Raw genomic sequence first — 25,055 nt, 5'->3', positions numbered from 1 at the left:
TAAAAAGGAGAACTTAATTCACATTTCACAAAAATTTCACAAAACTTCCATTCAAAAACATTATTAGTTTCAATCTTGTCCATAGCAGTCTGACTGTGAAGCTCATGTTTTTAGTGGTAGAACACACCTTATATTTGTCTTTTCTCATTTGAGTTGTAATGCCGTCTCACATAGATCACCTCTTCTTCACTGAACCGTGTGAGTCAATGGAGTGGAATATACAGTCAATAAATAATGTTGATGTGGGCAAACTGTCAACTGAATATGTTCTGAACACAAGCTGCATCACTTTTTCACCACAGATGTCCCAGAACATGCAACGTACATTAGCTAACAAGAGTGAAACAACGCCGTTCCTATGTTACTGCAAGACAAGAGATAGACAAATAACAACTGTTAGTTGTACTGTTAATATCCATCAATAAAAAGTCAAATCTTCAAAGAATCTTATGTCAGGAAGTTTCATCAAAGAACAAAACATGCTACTCCAAGTAATGACATGGATTTCCATTGCGTAATTTGCTTGGGCGGAAATGTTTAGCTTTCTTGCCTTGGTGCTTTTATTTCATCCTTCAATATTCAGTGTGAAAGTATTAAATCCCTTTTGTTGCCGTCAGAATGTCACTGGCAGGAAGGGCTTTCCTCATGTGGCCGAACAGACTGCCGCTTGGGGCACAAAATCTTGGCGAAGGCCCGGCGAAAGCTGCTGTGGCAAAGCGGGTAGAGGAAAGGGTTGATGGCCGAGTTGAGCCAAAGGAGCCAAAAAGTGACTTCGTACCAATGATGTTCCACACAGCTACCGCTGCAGGCCGCCCGTATGATCATAAGGAGAGTGTACGGTGCCCAACACACCCCAAAAACGCACACTATGACTGCCAAGGACTTGGCAATCTTCTTATCTCTTGAGAGACGCGCGTGTCCTCCGCTTCTGCATGGGGCGCATGGATTTGATGCCTCCTGCGCTCGTATTATGCGCGTCCTTACCCAACCGCTGAGCAACCCTCGCTTTTTAATGGTCGTCTTCATTGTCAAGGACACGGAGTGGGTGCTGCTGGGATCGCCGCTGGACGACGGCGAAACCTCCTCGTCGTCTTTGATCACGGCCGAAATGGTCGCTGGCTCGCTAGAGGACACCTTGCGCGTTTTGACAAAGAAAACGGACGAGGCCTGTCCGTCGATGACCCTCCAGCCGTCCTCCTTCTCGGCCTCCACATGCGCCATACGACTCCGGTTCCGCCGCTGGATGTTGAGATAGATGCTGAAGTTGAAGAAGGCCACGGAGATGAACGGAGAGAAGAACTCGAAGGTAGACGCGGAGAGTAGGAAGTACCAGGTGCAGTAGAACTCGGCGAAACATTCGTCCTCCGGAACGATGCTTTCTCCCACCATCAGTTCCCAGAAGATGATGGCTGGTCCATAGAGGAGGAATGCCAAAACCCACACCGCCAACATCTTGACCACTGCCAGACGAGTGACGCCCTGCTGGGCCCGGTACCTCACCTATGGAATAAGACGAAAGATTAAAGTCAAACGAGAGAGACACATAAAATAGCCATAGTTCAGAGTCATAAATTGGTATGGGAGTGATCCCTGGCAGCTATCGCACTCAATAAAGTCTATGCACACTCAGTGTGACTGCCTCTTCTTCTACATGATTTATTCAATTCACAGCCTAGGATTCAGAGCACTGCGAGGAAAAAGAACCAATTTCTGTACTGCAGAACTGATCGGTTATACTGTGAGCTAATGATTTGGACCAATTCGACTAATGTGGCTATTATAAGTTAATCAGCGTGTCCGATTAATCTGATGACATGAAAATACAATTTACATTTAATAAAAGATCAAGACATGTGACTAAATCACTTTACACCATGAATACCATTTTTTTCCTACCTTTTTTTAGACACAACTTCCTGTGGATCTGTTTCAAAACCTAGCAAGCTGCCTTTCTCTATACCATATAATACAATATATATATTAAAATGGAATGTTTGCTGAACCTTCAGACAAAATATTTTTTTAAAATTTCAAACGTGTTTTTCAGTATCATATTTGATTCATCAGGCATTTATGGCTCATAGTCTGATATAGTGAGAATATGGGGGAAAAAAATTAACAATTATCAAAAATATGCAACCTACTGCAGATGCTGATATTTATATGATAAAATTCATATGCGTGTAATTGTAAATCAATGAGATCTTTATAACAGTACATCAGATACTTACATAAAATGATATAAATATTAGTTGTCACTCTATATCTCCAATAATGTCTCAGTAAGATGAGATTTAATGATCCAAACACATAATGCAATGCAATCCAATGATGATTGAGAGATGAAGAAATAAACATTCCTCAAAAGATGTGATATGTTTTGGAGGCTTGGGAAGATTATTCCTCCGCTGAGAAACAGTGAAAGTAAAGCAAACGTTTCTCGAAAGATCCTGATGATAAGATTTGAGACTCGCTGATTTTTCTAAAATATGATTGATGGAGAATCAAGTAAAGCCGAGCTGCTTCAGTTCAGTAAGTGTTAATATGGAAATATTACTACAGTTATTCTGACTTTACTTGATAAAAATTAGTAAAGATTTGAGAGCAAAAAGACATTTGAAGCACGAGCTGAAAGTGGACATTTGTACAATTACACTAAAAGAGCTTTTACTGGATAAAAAAGTATCAACTATCAATCATGTTTTTCAAAGTTTTGATCATGTTGATAATTTAGAGGCCTTTGAAATTAACTGTAAATCTTCTGAAATATAGCAATGAATAATTGACAAGCGTAATTGTCTTTGCTGATGGACAGTGTGACAATAAGGCTGTCTTCGCCATAGCACCTCGCTCTCTAGAGTCCAGCCCGAAACACTTCATTTCAGTAATTTGAAAATGAGAAAATTGGAAAGATGACAACCAGAGAAAGGAATCATCTATTCGAAAAAGTCAGGAGCCCTCAAGGGTGTTTTCTTGTTATGAACTAATGCCATTCAGCCTTGAAATTACAGCAAATAATAGTCTTTAGGGAGTGAGGAATATGTCGGTAACTACCTCAGACAAACATAACGGTATTTCACACCTTCTAAAGCCCTTGACCTGGATTCTGGGACACTGGAGATGATGAAGTTTTGTTGACATAATGCCCATTTCAGGTTTGATGTGCCGCCCGATCGAAAAGCACTACTGCTTTAATAGAGGAGAAGCTTTTTTTAAAAATTATTATTAGTAAGTTTTGTTGCATTGTGACATTGTTTTCATGTAAACACATTTATCAATTGATTTTGGATTGCTGTGATACTTAAATAATATACCATTATGTATAAATACATACTTGTTTTTTCACATTAATAAAGAGAATACATTTTTCATTATAATAATGAACATTTGAGATGTTCAATTCCATGAAAATGTCAGTTAAAAAATCTTCTAAAATTTTTTTATTTTATTTTACACGTAACCATTTAATTATTAACAATAATTGATTATTTTGCAATGACATATGACTGAGACAGCTTGACCAACAAATCTGCACAAAATAATCATATTCAATAGTACTTATGAGAAAATATATCATATGTTGACCTCAAAGGTTGGGGATTGTTGTTATGTTAATCCCCATGCATTACATACTCTGGAAAAACATGGAAAAACACTACCTTTCCTGAACCTTATTCTGTACAGAACATACTTAAGGAAAGAACCATCTCTGATCTAAATAATTCACCACCAAGGAGAATAATTAAAGCCAGACATGCTTGTCAAATGCCACTGATACTATCACATAAACCTCTACTTTCAATTACTGACAAGACTTTTTGAAATGACATTTGAGGTTTGAAAAGCATTTAACTTTGTCATTTATGACGGATGACGGATCGCTACTCTTTCAAAAACAATCTCAGATAAAGCCCATAGACATGTTGTCAACAGGAAGTAACGACATTAAACCATGAGTACTTCAGAAGAGCTGGATAAGAAATGTATTCGCAAAATATGCAGATTTTAATACATTATGCATGAAGCCACGGCGGAATAAACTGCTGAGATGTCGTTGCATAATCTATTAAAAGTTATGCTCCAGACATTCAGTCACAAGCAGCTAAATTACCTTTCAACACATCTGCAAGATCTTGTAAATTTGTTATTGTAGCGCATATCTATTCCTTAATGTTTCTTAACAATTTTGATACTATATTTTCCACAGGAAATCAATATTTGCGTTTCATAATTTGCCCAAACCCTGCTCTGGAAAGTCAAAAGCTGTTTTAAGGACTGGGAAATGGGCTTTAACGCATTCGTCTTTCACAGTAAGGCATCGTTCCCATGTTTTCTGAGCTTATTTTGCTCAACAGTTTAGTTGAATGTGAAGAGAGGTTATTTAAGGACCTCAAGAACCCAAATTCAACATCGTTTCACTGTTTGCAATGGAGATAAATGCACACACTGAATGGAAAAAAATACTGAACTTCCTTCCCCTTCCTTCCTTTTATGATTTCACCAGAAGAGCTGGTGTGCAGCCACGTGGTTGTCAAAGCTGACAGCCACTTCAGATCCAGCTACTTTAAAACTGTACAAGCAACTCATGATTTAAAGTAGTTAATCGATGGGCAGCTACTCCTTAAAAACCAGTTCGATACACAACAAGCTACGAACAAAAAGCAGACAAGTACATTAAAGCAATTCAAACGGGTGATATTTTCCAAATATATAACTTTAAGACTATATAATTAACAATTTAATCAGAGCAGTATTTATCTCGCTCAAAAACGATGGATTTGAATGAATGAATCTTGATTAAAGTGACAGCATTAAACTTGGACAGATAAATTTACACTTTTACATCCGAATGAACCGATTCACTATAACGTCTTGCCAGTGCTATATCTGAGAGAGATAGAAGCGCATATTTGATTACTTACTCAAATTACGGACATAAAATAGTGACTTTGGATAAAGTAGCTTGGCACTGAAAAAGATAGTTAAGTTAGTAGCATGTCTGCTTTCGGTTTTACTCTTCAAGCCAGGCGAAAAAAGTGCACTAAAATACACTTAAGCTAATCTTAAGAACATCTAAGTGTACTCAACTGTGCTATTTTGAGACACCATGAATATGAACTAAAATGCGCTTTTAACATACTATCTCTGTATTAAAAATGTATTTAGTTACCACTTGTAGTACACTTGAACCCATCTTTTGAATATACTCATCATAAACACTTCTGTATATTTGGTGTACTATATCTTACTACACTTAAAATCAATTAGTGCATTTATATTAAGTATACTTAAGTACCACAGTTGGGAAAATGTACTTATAACTAGTACATTAGTAATATATTTTTAATAAAATCAGTTTAATTTAAACGTTTGATTACTATATAAAAGTCTACTAAGATGAACAATTTTTAAAGCATTTAGAGCACACTTAAGAAATACACTAATAAAACTCCTCTGTAGATTTTTGCAGTAGTATACTTTATTTCGATGCACTAAAAATCTATTTAAATATCAGTGGTATTTAGTATACTTTTTCAAGTGCACTGAAGTACTACTGAAGTAGAAATATACTTTTAATTAGTGTATAGTGTATAACTTTCACAATTTTATTTAGCACAAATGTACTTGCTTGTACTTAAGTATTGTTTAGTGCATTCAAGTATACTTTATTTTTACCTGGGTAACCCTCTTCAGATCAACAACTAAACTGTAACCCAGAGACACATATATGTGGTTTCCTTACAGTAGCCATTTTGGTGGGTAGGTGCCTATTTTAGACATGACTTTTAGCCGTGTGGTTTTCATCAGAGCCCTCTCTCAGGATGTAAAGGTCAGGAGAGGGGGCAGCCTTGTTATGGTCGCTCCCCGTGAATCATTACAGCCCCACAGAATCACTGGGCAGCTGCCTGCATGTCCAAAATAGCTGTCTGTAGCATGCCAGTCATTAACCAGAATTCAGTCAAGCCACTAGAACGACTGAGAGGGACACTTAAAAAACACTTATGCAACAATACAGCGGTGCAGTGCAATACAGGACCAAAAAGTACTTCCTGTGCTTTTTACATTCGTTACAAAACAAACCCATCTTCTAGTGAGCTACCCATGTAGGAAGCAGTTTAAGGCATTGTCTGTGCACTTCTGACGCAAAAGATAGGAAGCATAATTATACTGTAATGAATCGGCCAAATTCTATGGCAGCCTTTCATAAACTCTTAAAAATAAAGGCTCTTTATTGGCATCAGTGGTTTCATGAAGAATCTTTAAAGGGTTAGTTCACCCAAAAATGAAAATTCTGTCATTAATTACTCGTCCTCATGTCGTTCCAAACCAATAAGACCTTCATTCCTCTTTGGAACACAAATTAAGATATTTTTGATGAAATTGTTTTTGATGAGATCTGAGAGCTTTCTGACCCTGCATAGACAACAAGGGAACTACTACATTCAAGGCCCAGAAAGGTAGTAAGAACATCGTTAAAATAGTCCATGTGACATCAGTGGTTCAACCGTAATTTTATGAAGCTACAAGAATACTTTAATGCGCAAAGAAAACAAAAATTATGACTTTATTCAACGATTTGTTCTCTTCCGGGTTCTCTTGCTGTCTATGGAGGGTTAGAAAGCTATCGGATTTCAGCAAAAATATCTTAATTTGTTTTCTGCAGATGAACGAAGGTCTTATGGGTTTGGAACGACATGAGGGTGAGTAATTAATGACAGAATTTTCATTTTTGGGTGAACTATCCCTTTAACATCAATGGAAACATTCCATTCCACAAAGGCTTCTTTAGATGATTCAAATGTTCTTTACTATAAGAAAGAATTGCTCTTTTAAGAACTGTTCACTGAAAGGTTCTTTGGAGAACCTAAAGTGGATCTTTTATGGCATTGCTGTGAAAACCTTCCTTTGTAACCTTTATTTTGAAGTGTATATACTCTAAAACGTTCAAAATTGGTCATTTATGAGGTTCATTTCAGTTGGGATAAAGACAGCAAGGCAGCTCAACTGGTTTTGGAACAGAGCCCAAGTTTGGATTTTTAATAACCCACTGGTCTTAAGGTTGACTCACTATGAAGTATGAATATAAATTGATGATGCCGTCCGTGACTAACATAGCGGACATTTGCAGTAAATTGCACTAAAACAATTCATCACCATAGAGCAGTTGAACGCTGGATCCACAGAGGATGCGAGCTTCATCCGTCTGGTGGGCCGCTCTTATCTAATATCTGTCGCCGGGGCAGCAAGTCATTCGCTTATTATTCATCTGATTGCAATAACACTGTCTTCAGTGTCTTGTGGGATTTGTGAACAACTCATTTGTTTCAGACAAAAGAGAAATGCGCAGTGCATCATCTGAGGCACCAAGCGAAAACTTGGTTTGTATGCATTTGTGGGAGACAACCATTGGAATATTTGAAGAACATAAAATATTTCTGACATTATGGACAAAAAAAATGGGTTGCAAACACTGAATATTGCAATTGCTTACAAGTTTTGCTTTGTGTCTCAGATGATGTACTGCAAATTTCTCTTTGAAACAAATGAGATGTTTACACAACTCACAAAGAAATTGATTGTGGATTGAGAAATGTTTGTGTAAGGCAGGTGGTTGGAAAGCAGAGGTTGGTTGATTTTTGGTCTATTTTGATGAAAAACTACTAAGATTTTGTCTTTGGAAGAACAGATATGCCAGAATGCATTGTGTTGAGACAACATAAACCCCGTATGGTAGACGAAGCAAGAAAAATGACTGAAATATAGTTCAGTCATGAAACTCTATATGGCGCATTCTGACGGGGTGTTAACGTAACTGATGATATTCAGAGAGTTAAATGACTTGGCACAAGCTGATTGGTTCATGCTACATATGCAGCCAATGAGCTTACTACCTTGCGTTTATATGGCTGGCTAGCATTCACTTGAGATTCCTGCAGCGCGCTTTCAGAGTTACTCTGAAACTCAACAGCTAAGATAAGTAAACGGTTTTCACTCTGTTTTCTGTGCATTATTCAACAGCAGCAGCAATTCAGCAGCAGCGTAGCAGATCTGTTCCGCCAAGACCAAATACATTAACATTGTCATATCCATCACCATGCTAAAATGTTCCGAGAGTTGTCATGATTGAAATATATTTAATGCAATACTGAAGAGTCCTGTTAAAAATAGTCCAATCTAATCTAACGTCTGGAGCTTGACAACGCTGCACTTTCAATTTCTGGAAAGCAGTAGCCAGTACAATAACATTTCTTATTTTGTGCTCCACTGAAAACATAACATGCAAGTTTGGACTGGCATTTACTGACTATTACTTTAAGTAGACTGATTGGATGTTGATACTTACAGCTCGGGTAACGGACAGGAAGCGATCGTAGCTGATTAAGACGATATTGAAGACGGAAGCCGTGCACAACAAGTAGTCCATCACAAGCCACAGCTTGCAGAGTCCACGGCCCAGCATCCACCTGCCCGTCAAGATATAGGGCATATAGACCGGGATGCAAAAAGCCCCTGGAAAGAGAGAGACACATCAAATTTTACTGTATTATATACAGCCCTCGGCTGGTATCAATGGCCACACGCTTCTCCTGGACCAGATATAATAGGCCCTTCAGAGCACAAAATCAATGGATCATGTCACGAAGGAGTCGCTTCACAATGTGACCGATAAACCTGAGCTATTATCAAAAAGCCATCGAGCTGCAAAGGGAACCGTGACTGCTTTCTGAGCTCTCTACCTCTTTCTCTTGCTTTTCCGCACCTAGAAGCATCAAGAGAAAGCTTTTACACAAAGCCATACAAAACAGCAATCTCATCACTGCCTAGTCCTTGAAGGACGCTGAGATTTCTCATCTATCATACTGTCAAATACACAGCCATGGCTCTATTATTTAGAGCTTTTGAGCTAGTTGGCATCTGAGGAAAAAAAGCAACGCTTTGTTGCACTTTGTTTATCTAAACTACGTGGGCACGTTTTCAGGTAGAGCGCCACCTCCTATCTCTCAAACCAAGTTGTTTTATTATTTTTTTTCAAAGAACTTCCACTGAGCACTACATCGGCTGAGCACTAATGTCTGTGAGCCGCAAATAAACACTCAAGCAGGCAGAGAGGGTTTGGTGAATAGACCACGAGGCCGTGCGGATCTTGAAATGAACCGCAGATAGGATCTCGTTTCTTAATGCACTCTTAATCCAAGCCAATAATTTATGGTGCCAGCGCACCACAGAGCAGCAGAGAACTAAAGGTCTCTGTCTTGGTACTGCAGATGAATGGATGTAATCATTCCTTTTTCCACCTCAGAACCTGCTTTGCTAAGAAAGCATGACAAGAATATGGTCTAAAAATAAAAGACAAAATGTATGGCTCATTGGGAAATTTGAGTCTTCGTCCATATAGTGGATGAAGCAGAAAAGCGTCACCTGTTAAAGGGGTCATATGATGCGATTTCAAGTTTTCCTTTATCTTTGGAGTGTTACAAGCTGTTAGTGAATAGATAAGATCCCTAAAGTTTAAAAGACTAAAGTCTCAAACCCAAAGAGATATTCTTTATAAAAGTTAAGACTAGTCCACGCCCTCCTAAAATGCCTCGTTTAAACACGCCCCCACATGTCTATGTCACTGTTTGGGAAGATTTGCATAACACCGCCCAAATGTTCACGCAAAGAAAGAGGTAACTTTGATTCTCACTGTAGTATTGTTGCCGCCGCCGCCGCCATGTCGTGGAGAAGCTGTGCGTTTCATTGTGAAAGCAAAACTACTTTGTTTGGTCTTCCAAAAGAGGACACAACTAGAAATCAGTGGTTAAGTTGTATTTACAACACTGTTCCAGAACAGTGCAACGCAAATATTAGAGTGTGTGCAGCGCATTTTATGGAGGACTGTTTCCTGATCCTGGGAGAGTAGCCTACAATGCCGGTGTCTGTTTCTATAAAGTGGGGCAATTCCAACTTTGCAAGGATAGTCTGGCGCTCTGTCTCACAGCCTGTAAGTATGTTTTTATATTTAAAGAATTTGCCACTGACTAATCAAACGCGAGTTTTGAGCAGTGTAGAGTAGCGCTTGTTTGTCCTTTCTCCAATCACAAATGCAAACATGGTTTTATGTTTACACGGCGTGATATGCAATGCAACGCGTAAAAAGACAGGATAAGTCATTATAATCAGTAATTATGTCCCCCACTGGATGCAACAAATGCCTCGTTTGTAATGGGTTTTATTGGTTTTGTCTCGTCGCGCCAGGACACGGCATCACAGTATGGTAAGGGGCGTAACATTTCTGTCACACGCTTGAGGTATTCGGCCAATCACAATGCACTGGATAGCTGGCCAATCAGAGCACACCTCGCTTTTTAGACCGATGAGCTTTGTAAAAATCGAAAGGCGTTTCAGAAAGGCGGGGCATAGAGGAGAAACAATAATGTACAGTATGTGGAAAATAATGTGTTTTTTGAACCGTAAACCGCATAAACACATTGCATTACACCAAATACACAAAATAATGTTCTTTTTAGCAACGTCATATGACCCCTTTAATACATACTGTATATATGCAATACTGAAAATTACTGATAAAAATAGTTAAGCTCAGAGCTTGACAACCTGGATCCCCATTCACTTTCAATTACTGGAAATGATAAAAATGTTGGGAAATTTGGGAAACACTTATTTCACCCTATATCTACTCACAATTCACAAGCAAAAAGAAAATTAGACCAATGCAAATAATGTCGGAATTGGAAAATAACGATGCAGGACCATTTCTGTGGATTTGAGAGGTTTGACCTACTGGTTTTGTATTCCTTGGAGAAAATTAACTTTTGTTGTGGTTGCTGTTGGGAGTGGTCTAATCGCTCTCCTGGTTTTCAAGATGAGGTCAGAGCAGACAAAACCGGAGAAATGTGGTTTATGTAATAATTCACTCATCTTTGCAAATCATGTGTAATCAGGTTTATGAACAGACATACACTCTAAAAGTGAGCACAGCTACAATAATTTACATTTATCATTTGGCAACAGGCCATGCTAATGAGTACTGACTTGCAAAACTGAGCAAGAAAGCAATACACAATACCTAGACCAATATATTGGCCATTGTTGACCATTTTGAGATTATCAACACTGAATGATAACTTGGTTGTATATGTATCATATTAATTACTTATTGTGCAAAATCAAACACTTCATTTCAAAAATGTTGTGCATATTTGCTGTTATTAAATTTCATTATGTACACATCAGCCACGCTGCACTCTAGATTGGCATCGATCTCTCTGTTGCATATCCAGTACATCTGTTTGATCGATCCGGTGTTGTGCCGAATTCTGCACCCCTGCCAGATTATGCACCCCCTCGTTGAAGTCGCTACCTGATTGCCTAATCCTAACCCCTCCCCCACACCTACTCCTAAACCTACCAATACTAGGGGGTGCATAATCTGGTAGGGTGCAAATTTCGGCACTACACCGGCATTACTCATCAGCTACACTTACGTGTTTTATCGAGTAAGGTGTAGCCTAATCTATGTAACTTTTCTGGGTGTCTATCAAAGCCAATATTCCCACAGATCTCATCAGATGTACAATATATAGGATTTCCAGAAGGCTTTGATCCTGTAGAACAAAGGGGTTCCCCCATTGCTCGAGGACATGCAGATCATTTTTAAGAGATGTAATATCTTATATTCACATGCACAATTGCAATGCAAAAACAGGCGCATATGAAGCATTTTGAGTTGAAGTTAATTAAAATGCACGTTTACATACCAACAAGGAAGTCCGATATAGCCAAATTAAGGAAGAAGTAATTGCATTGATTTCTGAGGCTCTTGTCCACGACGAACGCGAGAATAACCAACGCGTTCCCGACCACCACCACGACCACCAGCGTTATCATGAGGATTGCCAGAATGACCATCGTGTACCCTGGGAACGGAGCCCCATCCGAGCTGACGGTCGTGCTGTTGGAGCTAGAGGAATTGAAGCAGTTAACCATTGTCAGATCGAGGACATTTGGAGAACCAGCAACAGGTCTGAAGTCATCATGTGAACCTTTTCCCGCTGACGATGATGACAGCAGAGTTTTCATCCCTTTAGGGTTGCGTTAACTTCAGCGCGCGGCGGAATACGCATCCAGTTGGAGTCTCCAAACGCATGAGGAGTGCGTGCATCTTTGAAGTGTCCAGTGCAATACCAGAAACGCATGACATGAAATGACTCCTTCCTGAGGGGAACTCCAAGTCCTTGCACTGAGACTGAACGCAAAGTTTGTGCTCTACGATTTTCCAACAGAATAGCGCTTTCCCGTCATGCGCGCACATCAACTGTTGCGCTCTCGCGCCTCCCGTTGGATTGCGCGCGGTCCTCAGACAGATACGAGATGTACGCGGTCCACTTTGCAACTTACCTTTGTGAGGATCTGGTTGAAGTATGATATCCAGAACTGCATACAGTGCAATGAACCTGCATTTGTCCAAGTACAGAGAATATTATTTTTATACAATCACACAGTGTGATTATGTATATTGCTCTGCTTGAATAGTTGTTATAAACATATGAATGACCCATGCATTGAGAATCAACATAAATTTACTTAAAAAGCAAAGACAGTATAAGTTGTTTTCAGATAGTCTATCTTGAATATAATTGTGACTGACCCTGAACCACAAAACCAGTCATAGGGGACAATTTTTTGAAATTGAGATTTATACATCATCTGAAAACGGAATCAATAAGTATTTTATTGCGTTTTATGAATGTTTAGACATTTTTAGAGAAAATAACAGAGATACTCATTATGAATGTGTTTACATTGGCCCAAAATTCAAATAATTTACTCATGTCATTTAAATCTATTCCTCTTTCTTCTGCATAACAAATAAGATATTTTGAGAAATGTCTCTGTGTTTTTGCCAATGGGGTCCAATCTCATTTGAACCCCATCAGTCTTCAAAATATCTTCTTTTGTGTTCTGCAGATTAAAGTAAGGCACTCCTGTGTTTTAAAAGATCTAGTTTTTGTGTTATGCTAAAATCCTATGAACCAATTCCCCTCCCCATTCTTTAGGACTGGCTTTGAATGATGACAGAAATTCCAACAGGAATCCTGTTAGTGTATTAGTGCTCTGGTACTGTCCAGTGGTTTCAGAACCATGGACAGCAGCTACTGCCATCCACTCAAGGCAAAGCTCAGGCAGGTTTTCTTCTTCAAAGCATTCCTTCCCTACCCAGTGGCTGTGCCTCAACTACATTACATACTATGTCGCCTTTTATGAGGGATGATGAAAAAAAGAGACTAAATTCAAGCATTTAGGGAAAAAAAGAAAATGTTAATGCCTCAATCAGCCGAGTACATGACGTTAAAGGCATGACAAATAAACATCCTAATTGCACTTTTAGGTTTTAAATTGCACACCATGTACAGTACGCCTCCTCTTCCTAAAGGCTGTGTTCTAGGTTTAAAAAATCTTAATTACACTCGCTGTCAGAGATGTGGTCTTCTTTTCCCGCGTGAGTCATTTCCCTACTGACACAAAAGACCGACTTTAGCCCTGTGTGCTCTTCCTCAGCTGTGCACCAGAGCAAGACGATAGCAGACACTTTGCCCCTGCATTTCACACACACGTGCATGACATTGATACTGAAATAATGGTGCATCTGTAAAATCCAATTTAGCGGCACTGCATGGCGCAGCTCCTTTAACTTCCATTAGTTCCAGCAGTTGTGCAGTTAAATTCTGTCTAAAACCCTTTTAAATGTGTCTTTCTACTTTAATTATGAAGTGCTAATTAACCCCTGGGCTCTTAACCCAGGATTTCTTGTCTAGGCGCCCCACAGTGATACCAATCACTTCCAAAGAGGGTCACTTGAGAGGCTGGGGAGCGATTCGATTAGCTTAAGTGTGTTGTTAAAACGTGAAACAAATGCTATAAAAGCACAGTGAAACATCTCATTCCCGGAAGATCTCTCTGCCAAACCTGACACAAGTGTCCAACAAGTTTAAAGACTTAAAAGTCAACATGAGATCAAAACGGATGCTATTTGATTGATGCATATTATTCTAAAGAATAAAAGCTTTCATTTCACCTTTTTCTCTAGCGAGTTGTGGTATTGAAAGGGTTAAAGCCTTCATAGTCTTGTTTCAGGTTGCCACATTTCATGTTGCTAATGAGCAGGGATTTCAAACATTAAAGCATTTGGACTAAAAACATAGAGGCAGGTGCCAGAAGAAGATAACATGGAAAGAGGCTAAGTGCAATCAAGTTCTTTGTTGTATTATTCTTGCAGCGGAAGCAGAATTCCGCGTATTCCAAAGGCCCAGAGCGAGAGCTACAGCTCATTTCAACAGGGATCTGCTCTATCACCTTCTAAAGAAGTAGGAGAGACTCTTATGAAACAAGCTTTCGGCTGCACCCTCTTCTGATGTTTGATCTCCAGAGATGAAGAGGCCTGACCCTTATTTAAACAAACAACAACGGCCATCTCCCAAAGCCACTTGAGACGATAAAACAACATGAATTACCATTCTGCTCTGTCTTCTTGCTCCTCAAGGCCTCAACGGAGGACAGCTAATGTGCTGATTTGATTTCTCCCACGATTAATATTATTCATTGATACTGTTGTCAGCCAGGATGCAAAAGGGAAGGGTTTCTTATCCACCATGCAAATTAGCCACTTTCATGCAATGCTAATGGTTCTCTCTTGGTGTCTATGTTTGGAGGGATATTATCTGGTCAAGTCCAGATGTGAAGTTAAATATTGCATTTACTCTCACAGTGGGTTGCATCAAATGGACGATTAGCATGTCGTAAAGCATGGTATTTTCTAACGCACTGTAAAGATATTTGTAGTTAAGGTTAGCTTGAATTTTTTCTGACATGGCATTAGTAGTATGTGATAGAGTTGTCCTTTGGGTAAACTCTGCTTGCTGTGGTAGAAAGAATTGTGGAGACATTGGTTAGTTGGAGCATTGATAAGAAGCCAAACAATCCTTGAGCAAGTTTTGCCCAGTCAAATCAATAATTAGCATGTTGGAGATACATTTTAGGCTGGCAAAACACAGCACTGCATGTTCAATTGTACAGTCCAACTATCTGTACCAAAGAAAAAAACAATTCTTTGGCAGAAATGAATCTTCGCATGTCACAATAAAACTCCAAAGCAAACTTTTTAGCCATCAAATTGGCAATTTTCATGTCACATATTTGGCTTCGACAATTTTAAAAGTGCCAATGCACGGCATGGCATTGTCTGATCTATTGTGGAGTTATTTCCATCCAAATATAGCGCAATTCCTCACCAGATGTCATTTACACTAACATGATTCTGTGGCCCAAAGTAAAAGAGATCTGCTGGTTATAGTTCAGATGAGATTTGTTTAGACCGTTGGGTGGTCAAATAAACAATTAGCATGTTGGTTTAATCAATTTACAGGATCAACGCACAGCATTGCGTTTTCTTTACTGCACAGTTATTTGCAAAGAAGCTTGATTCCTCATTACATCTAAGGTCCATATAAGCACTTTCTCCAGTGCCTCCAAAGTGCAGAGGTGTACCTAACAGTACTCTTCTCCAGGATCACAATAATTTCATTTGTAGAGGCCTCAAGTCGCTTTATAAATTTATACACAAAGTTTCTGATAACAGCACATAACATAGGCACCTGATTCTGAACAAAAAGCTGACTGGCACTTGTACACCGAGGGACTTTTATTAAAAGTCATATGAGAAACAATATTAGCCGAGAGTCATCCTTTGGGAAAACAGTTTTCACATTTGCTGGCGTGATTCTGTGTAGACCAAATAAAGACGTCCATTACCCAGGGCAAAGATGAGCTGCCAGACTGGCCTTGAGCGAGTTTTGTCCAGTCAAAATCAATGGTTAGCTTGCTGGAGTTATGGTTTAGGCTGCCGAAACACAGCTTGATTGTTCTGCAGAAATCGAAGGCGCAGTTATCCTTGCATATCATAACAAATCTTTTCTACAAGAACTGTTTGGACATCTAATTGCCAATTAGCATATCACAGATCTATTTGTCACTTTAAAAAGAGCATGGTATTGTCTTGAGTAGGAGATATTTCTATCCATATATATATAGCACAATTCCTCACCAGATGTCATCTACACCAGTGTGATACTGTCGCCCAAAATAAGAGAGATCTGTTGGTTACAGTTCAGATTTTTGTTCAGACTAATGGGGGGTCAAATAGACATGTTAGCATCTTGCTTTGGTCAACTTAAAAAAAGTATTTACTGATGTACTGCAAAGTTCTTTGCAGAGAAGCTTGATTCCTCGCCAGAAACTATATTAGAGAGTCGTACTTTGGGGAAACAGTTTTCACATTTGCTGCCATGATTCTGTAGACCAAATAAAAGACGTCCATCACTCAGGGCAAAGATGAGGTGGCCAACAGGCCCTGAGCAAATTTTGTCCAGTCAAATCAATGGTTAGCTTGTTGGAGATATGGTTTAGGCTGCCGAAACACAGCATTACAATTATTTGAACCAAAGATTAGCTTGATTCTTCTGCAGAATTCGAAGGCGCAGTTATTTGCATACCATAACAGATTTTTTTTTTCTCCAAGAACTGTTTGTACTTTTAATTGGCAATTAACATGGTCACAGATCTATTTTCGTTACTTTAAAAAGTGTATTAAAAAGGGTATTTCTATCCATATATAGCGCAATTCCTCACCATCAACACTAATGTGATACTCTGGCCCAAAATAAAAGGGATCTGTTGGGTACAGTTGAGACGAGACGAGACTGTTGGGTAGTCAAATGAACAATTAGCAAGTTGTTTTAGTCAATTTAATGTATCGATGCACAGCACCATTATTTGCAGAGAAGCTTGATTCCTTGCCAGAAACTATTAGCTGAGATTCATCCTTTGGGAAAACAGTTTTCACATTTGCTGCCATGACTCTGTAGACCAAATAAAAGATTTTTCAGGGCAAAGATGAGGTGCCAAACAGTTTGGCATGCAAGGCAGATTTAGACTTATACACAGAAAACATGTCACAAGCAAAAGACCACCAAAGCATTTAGCAATGCCCCTTGAGTCGAAGCAAGCAATTGAATCTGAAAGGGTAGGAGCTGATGGTCAAAAGATCCGTTAATATTCATTGAAAGGAAATAGAGTGGGAACACAGGGAGAGAGACCGAGAGGCAGGCATGAAAGAATAGTCCAGAGAAAAGGGAATAGATGCATGCAGGGAGGATGAAAGTGAGAAGACTAAGACTAGCGCTGCAGACAGGAAAGAGGCCAGAATGTCAAAGACCCAAAGGTATTTAAGAAGGAAGACAGCAACGATATGTGTGTGCGCCTTAGAGAAAGAGCGGAGACGTCAAAAAGCACTCGAGTACCTTTTCTGGATGACTCATTCCCACAGAAGAATTCACCGGTCGCGAACCATTCTGAGCTCCACAGGTTGAGCAAAGACTTCAAATCATTCAGGGACGCTAGTACGCAAACCAACTAGTTGCTTTCCGAGACACGCCACCAAACCGTCACGCAAGTGCCTGCAATTCCAACTTGGTATTCAGATGGTTCTCCCGTGACCTAGCATCTGCTTATTTGAACATCATGCGCCAAAAGGATCAAGTTATTCTCACATGAGCTCATTAAGGACAATTAGCATGCGAGTCATAGCGCTGCAAACTCACCAGGTGGCGGTGGACTTTGGCCCTGCAAAGTTTGAATGGTAAAAATAGCATGCAATATTCAAAAGGTTAAGTATGAGCGAAAATGCAATATTGGAGAGCGACTCTCCATGGGACTAAATAATAGACGTTTGACAATCTCATGCACTTTCAGTGTCTGATATTTGCCGTAAAAAGTCTCCTTAAACGGACGTTTTGGTATGACGCTCCTCAAATTGCTTTTGTCAGGCTTTATCAAATTACATTATTAGAGCATCATTAAACCGGAAAAAGGATCAAAGGTCGCTGATGAGTGTCAGGGGTATTTATTACCTGTTTCGCACTCGTTTGTCCTTGTGACTTCAGGCAAGCCTCAAACCCTCATTTGCAAATCAATTTGTAATTCATAAAATCTTTATTCATAAGACAAAGCACTTAGTGTGACAATGCGTAGCAACAGACCATTAAACTCAACTGCATACAAAACCATTTTTGGTATGACTTTCAAGTTGTTTAACCCTGACTATAACACTGAATACAGTAATACAGCATTTTCAGGTTATTTTATTTGTCAGAATCCTTCAGCATTCGTAGTCGCAAGTCTTCATTCCAGGTCTCATCTGTTCCAGGAAGGTTTTTTATTTTGCCTTCTTGCCCTTAGGTCTTTTGTTCTTGCCTCCAGCTTTGGATGTTTCCTCCTGAAAGGGAAAACATAAAAGACAAGTGATAAGACTGGTGAAAAGTAAAGCTGAAATGAAGATCTTCCTGCCGGAAGAAAAAGAAAAATCTATAATAATGTCAAAAACATCCGTTCAGTCTTAAATTACTACAGTTAATTAGAACAGTGTTAGGCTGTGCTGTCAATAACGGTCTGAAATTTGCGGTCGCAGATGAATGTTCAAAATTTGAGACAAAAACCCAGATCAAGGGGGAAAAGAAGTATGAATGATTTACTCACCCTCAAGCCATCCTAGGTGTATATGACTTTATTCGTTCAGACGAATACAATCAGAGATGTATTAAAAATGTCCAAGCTTAATAATGGCAGTGAATGGGGGCAGAGATTTTGAAGCCCAAAAACTGCGTCCATCCATCCATCATAAAATTACTCCATGTGGCTCATGGGGGTTAATAAAGGCCTTCTGAAGTGAATCATTTAAGAAAAATATCCATATGTAAAACTTTATAAACCGTAATCTCTAGCTTCCGCTAACTGTTGCACGCACATTCACGGAAGAGAATTCTGGTCAGGAATTAGAAGTACAAAACGAGGATCTGTAAAGAAAAACGTCAGAGGATTTCGATATAAGCCAAGAGGAGACTGGTTTTCCTTTGCTGTAAACAAAACTTGGTTCTTGTGAGACTAGCATATTCTCACCAGAGTTTACGCTACACCTACATCCTACGCCATCTCTCGTGAACGTGCGTATGACAGTTAGCGGTAGCTAGAGATTATGGTTTATAACGTTTTAAATATGGATATTATTCTTACACAAATGCATCAATTTGCTTCAAGAGGCCTATGACGGATGCATTTTTTGGTCTTCAAAATCTCAACACCCATTCACTGCCATTATAAAGCTTGGAATAGCAATATTCAAAAGGTTAAGTATGAGCGAAAATGCAATATTGGAGAGCGACTCTCCATGGGACTAAATAATAGACGTTTGACAATCTCATGCACTTTCAGTGTCTGATATTTGCCGTAAAAAGTCTCCTTAAACGGACGTTTTGGTATGACGCTCCTCAAATTGCTTTTGTCAGGCTTTATCAAATTACATTATTAGAGCATCATTAAACCGGAAAAAGGATCAAAGGTCGCTGATGAGTGTCAGGGGTATTTATTACCTGTTTCGCACTCGTTTGTCCTTGTGACTTCAGGCAAGCCTCAAACCCTCATTTGCAAATCAATTTGTAATTCATAAAATCTTTATTCATAAGACAAAGCACTTAGTGTGACAATGCGTAGCAACAGACCATTAAACTCAACTGCATACAAAACCATTTTTGGTATGACTTTCAAGTTGTTTAACCCTGACTATAACACTGAATACAGTAATACAGCATTTTCAGGTTATTTTATTTGTCAGAATCCTTCAGCATTCGTAGTCGCAAGTCTTCATTCCAGGTCTCATCTGTTCCAGGAAGGTTTTTTATTTTGCCTTCTTGCCCTTAGGTCTTTTGTTCTTGCCTCCAGCTTTGGATGTTTCCTCCTGAAAGGGAAAACATAAAAGACAAGTGATAAGACTGGTGAAAAGTAAAGCTGAAATGAAGATCTTCCTGCCGGAAGAAAAAGAAAAATCTATAATAATGTCAAAAACATCCGTTCAGTCTTAAATTACTACAGTTAATTAGAACAGTGTTAGGCTGTGCTGTCAATAACGGTCTGAAATTTGCGGTCGCAGATGAATGTTCAAAATTTGAGACAAAAACCCAGATCAAGGGGGAAAAGAAGTATGAATGATTTACTCACCCTCAAGCCATCCTAGGTGTATATGACTTTATTCGTTCAGACGAATACAATCAGAGATGTATTAAAAATGTCCAAGCTTAATAATGGCAGTGAATGGGGGCAGAGATTTTGAAGCCCAAAAACTGCGTCCATCCATCCATCATAAAATTACTCCATGTGGCTCATGGGGGTTAATAAAGGCCTTCTGAAGTGAATCATTTAAGAAAAATATCCATATGTAAAACTTTATAAACCGTAATCTCTAGCTTCCGCTAACTGTTGCACGCACATTCACGGAAGAGAATTCTGGTCAGGAATTAGAAGTACAAAACGAGGATCTGTAAAGAAAAACGTCAGAGGATTTCGATATAAGCCAAGAGGAGACTGGTTTTCCTTTGCTGTAAACAAAACTTGGTTCTTGTGAGACTAGCATATTCTCACCAGAGTTTACGCTACACCTACATCCTACGCCATCTCTCGTGAACGTGCGTATGACAGTTAGCGGTAGCTAGAGATTATGGTTTATAACGTTTTAAATATGGATATTATTCTTACACAAATGCATCAATTTGCTTCAAGAGGCCTATGACGGATGCATTTTTTGGTCTTCAAAATCTCAACACCCATTCACTGCCATTATAAAGCTTGGAATAGCCAGGATGTTTTTTTAATATAACTCCGATTGTATTTGTCTGAAAGAAGAAAGTCATATACACCTAGCATGCCTCGGTGTAAGTAATTTATGGGCTAATTTTCATTTTTGGGTGAACTAACCCTTTAAGCCTTTGTTGAGCTACATTACAGTGCGGAACAATATTTTTGCAATATTCTTCTTTATTAGTAAATTATCTGATATTTCATTATTTATTTATCTTGTCATATGGGCACCACATAAAAAATGCCAGTGTGGATATCAAGTATCTGTGAGATTAGTTCTCATTGTTTTTGAAGCGAGTGTTGGATGAACGTGAAGCCAACGTCTATTTGATTAAATATTATATAAATACAGTGGTGTGAAAAAGTGTTGGCCCCCTTCCTGATTTCTTATTTTCTTTGCATGTTTGTCACACTTTAATGTTTCAGATCATCAAACAAATTTAAATATTAGTAAAAGATAACACAAGTGAACACAACATGCAGTTTTTAAATGAAGGTTTTTATTATTAAGGGAAAACAAAATCCAAAACTACATGGCCCTGTGTGAAGAAGTGTTTGCCCCCCTGTTAAAACTGTGGTTTATCACACCTGAGTTCAATTTCTCTAGCCACACCCAGGCCTGATTACTGCCACACCTGTTCGCAATCAAGAAATCTCTTAAATAGGACCTGCCTGACAAAGTGAAGTAGACCAAAAGATCCTCAAAAGCTAGACATCATGCCGAGATCCAAAGAAATTCAGAAACAAATGAGAAAGAAAGTAATTGAGATCTATCAGTCTGGAAAAGGTTATAAAGCCATTTCTAAAGCTTTGGGACTCCAGCGAACCACAGTGAGAGCCATTATTCACAAATGGCAAAAACATGGAACAGTGGAGAACCTTCCCAGGAGTGGCCGGCCGACCAAAATTACCCCAAGAGCACAGCGACGACTCATCCAAGAGGTCACAAAAGACCCCACAACAACATCCAAAGAACTGCAGGCCTCACTTGCCTCAGTTAAGGTCAGTGTTCATGACTCCACCATAAGAAAGAGACTGGGCAAAAATGGTCTGCATGGCAGAGTTCCAAGACGAAAACCGCTGCTGAGCAAAAAGAACAAAGGCTCGTCTCAGTTTTGCCAGAAAACATCTTGATGATCCCCAAGACTTTTGGGAAAATACTCTGTGGACTGACGAGACAAAAGTTGAACTTTTTGGAAGGTGTGTGTCCCATTACGTCTGGCGTAAAAGTAACACTGCATTTCAGAAAAAGAACATCATACCAACAGTAAAATATGGTGGTGGTAGTGTGATGGTCTGGGGCTGTTTTGCTGCTTCAGGACCTGGAAGACTTGCTGTGATAAATGGAACCATGAATTCTGCTGTTTACCAAAAAATCCTGAAGGAGAATGTCCGGCCATCTGTTCGTGACCTCAAGCTGAAGCGAACTTGGGTTCTGCAGCAGGACAATGATCCAAAACACACCAGCAAGTCCACCTCTGAATGGCTGAAGAAAAACAAAATGAAGACTTTGGAGTGGCCTAGTCAAAGTCCTGACCTGAATCCTATTGAGATGCTGTGGCATGACCTTAAACAGGCGGTTCATGCTCTAAAACCCTCCAATGTGGCTGAATTACAACAATTCTGCATAGATGAGTGGACCAAAATTCCTCCACAGCGCTGTAACAGACTCATTGCAAGTTATCGCAAATGCTTGATTGCAGTTGTTGCTGCTAAGGGTGGCCGAACCAGTTATTAGGTTTAGGGGGCAAACACTTTTTCACACAGGGCCATGTAGTTTTGGGTTTTGTTTTCCCTTAATAATAAAAACCTTCATTTAAAAACTGCATGTTGTGTTCACTTGTGTTATCTTTTACTAATATTTAAATTTGTTTGATGATCTGAAACATTAAAGCGTGACAAACATGCAAAAAAATAAGAAATCAGGAAGGGGGCCAACACTTTTTCACACCACTGTATAATCAAAAAATAATGATGTAATCAAACATTCATATTACGAACTTACTTGGTTAAACTGAAGGGTCTGACGTTAAAATACGTGCGTGTTTCAGGTTAAGTGAAAAAATACCTTAATAAAAGCAAAGTCGTCCATGAAAATAAACAATTTCCACTCCTTCATAGTCCTGTGAACAATTGCCTGTGAGCATTCAAAGTGTACATTTGAGAATTGGAATTGAAACCCAATTTGTGCGTTGCTAGCACCATGCCTTAGCAATCAGGCAACAAGAAGACTTTGAGTTATAACTTTTATCAAATATTGCATATTTCCCTGATGCAATATAAAGCAACTGTGCCATAAATAACGTCACTGTCATTTTTACCAGGAGAGCAGAAGGCTTGTTAAAATTCCTCTGACTGTTTTTTATTATTTAGACTGCGTCTCTAGGGACTCGATGGTGTCCAAATGAGTGTTTGGGAAGGAGTCTGGTTTTATTATTCCACACGTGACGTGCTCGCACCCTGGCTGCTCTGCGCGGCGGTGGTGGTTATTATGCATTTTATGTTAATTACTCTTGAGCCGCAGTGGACAGAATGCGAACAATGAGTCAGCCGGCTCAAACTGCGAAGATAACACAACATTCATCTTCACCCTGAAAGAACAGCGTGATGCATCTGAGCTTGAGACATGCACGGCGTCGGGAAATCTATACAAGCTGACGGCTCCAATCAGACAGCAAATTCAACACGCGCTTCGTGAAGAATCACCAATACGCATTACTGAGTTCTTCTTCAAGCCAATATGTGAACATAAAGAACTACGATATGCATGCAATGCTAAATGGGCTGGAAATTATGGCAGCGAGAAGGACTCTTGAGTTTCTAAATGAGTTTCAATACGGTTAGCATTGCATGGATCGTTTATCTCTTGACTAATGCGTTTAAGCAGAGGTTTGACTGTGCATTCACTTTGTGTTACAGTTCTAAAGTGGCATAAAATAAAACTGTAATTAGCCAAATGCTCAAATTACAGTAATTAGTGTTTTTACAAAAGACCCACTAGTCTTTAACAGGCAGGCTGCTGTAAAGGTCTCTTTAGTGGTGCGAGATATTCAAGTAAAAACAAATATTTTTCTATGTATTTTTTCTATGTAAACTGCAATACTTTTTCAGGATTCTTTGATGAATTAAAAAGAACAGCATTTATTCAAAATATAAATCTTTTCTAACAATATAAAAATTTGCTATCACTTCTTAACAATTTATCACATCCTTGCTGAATAAAAGTTGTAATTTCTTTAAAAAAAAGAAAGAATAAAAATGTACTGACCCCAAACTTTTGAACTGTAGTGTATATTGTTAGAAAAGATTTCTATTTTAAATAAATGCTCTTCTTTTTAACTTTTTATTCATCAAAGAATCCTGAAAAAAAGTATCACAGGTTCCAAAACAATATTACGCAGCACAACAGTTTCAGCACTGATAATAAATCAGCATATTATTATGATTTCTGAAGATTATGTGACACTGAAGACTGGAGTAACGATGCAGAAAATACAGCTTTGCATCACAGGAATAAATTAGATTTTAATGTATATTAAAATAAAAAAATGTTATTTGACATCATAATAATATTTCACAATATAAAATTTTTTCCTGTATTTTTGATCAAATAAATGCAGCCTTAATGAACAGAAGAAACTCCTGTAAAAACATAAAAAATCATTCTGATCCCAAACTATATACACACACATTTTCTTTTTCTATTAATATTATTACTGTATTACATATTTTAATTCACATTTATTTAGATATTTGTATATGTATTAATTTATTACTTGTATAAATAAATACTAATTAAATTATATAGGCATATAGCAATTATAATTGAAATATAATATAATTATGTTTAAATAAATATAATCATTCTGTCCACGGCTAATGCTTTTAAGCAGAGGTTTGGCTCTACATTCACTTTAATGCGTTATAGTTCTGGAGTGGCATGACAAAACAAAAATGTAATTAGCGAAATGCTCAAATGACAGTAATTACGACTTTTACGACAGTTTTGCGTAAAGGTCTCTTTAGTGGTGCGAGATTGTCAAGTAAACAACTTTTGGGGCCGCTGAGTTGGGAAACAGACTCATTCGGTCCATTGTCAAAGGAATTACAGACAACCTTGGCTTAAAATAGAAGCAGAAGAAGAAAAGTGCAGCGCGGAGCTGCTTTTAACGCCAATCACCGTTACGGCTCGCGGCGCAACGGATACTAATTTCAAAACACGCTCATGAATCGTGACAGCCTCAGCTGCGGAGAAAGCGGACGACGCTGCTGTGATGAAAAACACATGCTGCTTTAATTGACTCGAGCTT

General features: G+C 38.8%; 2 protein-coding genes across 2 annotated transcripts in view; both read right to left on the bottom strand.

Annotated features, from left to right (window-relative positions):
• Positions 1–621: 621 nt before the first annotated feature.
• LOC107741806 (histamine H3 receptor) lies at positions 622–12,084 on the bottom strand. The gene is made up of 3 exons (XM_016554590.1): positions 11,763–12,084; positions 8,345–8,511; positions 622–1,500 (listed from the first exon to the last, which is right to left on the bottom strand). The coding sequence occupies exons 1-3, from the start codon at positions 12,082–12,084 to the stop codon at positions 622–624; spliced, it is 1,368 nt and encodes a 455-aa protein (XP_016410076.1).
• A 7,463-nt stretch (positions 12,085–19,547) lies between these two features.
• The window catches only part of impact (impact RWD domain protein), a 34,950-nt gene continuing 29,442 nt past the window's right edge, over positions 19,548–25,055 (bottom strand). The window contains exon 13 of the mRNA XM_016554589.1: positions 19,548–19,849. Coding sequence (XP_016410075.1) covers positions 19,790–19,849 — 60 coding nt within the window. The 3' untranslated portion in view covers positions 19,548–19,789. The remainder of the gene's footprint in view (positions 19,850–25,055) is intronic.

This window comes from Sinocyclocheilus rhinocerous, unplaced genomic scaffold, assembly GCF_001515625.1.
Source record: "Sinocyclocheilus rhinocerous isolate Xijiao unplaced genomic scaffold, SAMN03320098_v1.1 scaffold1277, whole genome shotgun sequence".
NCBI classification, from domain to species: Eukaryota; Metazoa; Chordata; class Actinopteri; order Cypriniformes; family Cyprinidae; genus Sinocyclocheilus; species Sinocyclocheilus rhinocerous.
This window is presented reverse-complemented; position numbering and strand designations above follow the sequence as displayed.

Excerpts from the sequence above, each read along its gene's own strand:
- LOC107741806 (XM_016554590.1), bottom strand. The coding sequence starts at position 12,084 with ATGAAAACTCTGCTGTCATCATCGTCAGCGGGAAAAGGTTCACATGAT. Across the intron at positions 8,512-11,762 it reads TATATCGGACTTCCTTGTTG|GGGCTTTTTGCATCCCGGTC; the intron begins GTATGTAAACGT and ends CTCTCTTTCCAG. Across the intron at positions 1,501-8,344 it reads TCCTGTCCGTTACCCGAGCT|GTGAGGTACCGGGCCCAGCA; the intron begins GTAAGTATCAAC and ends CTTATTCCATAG.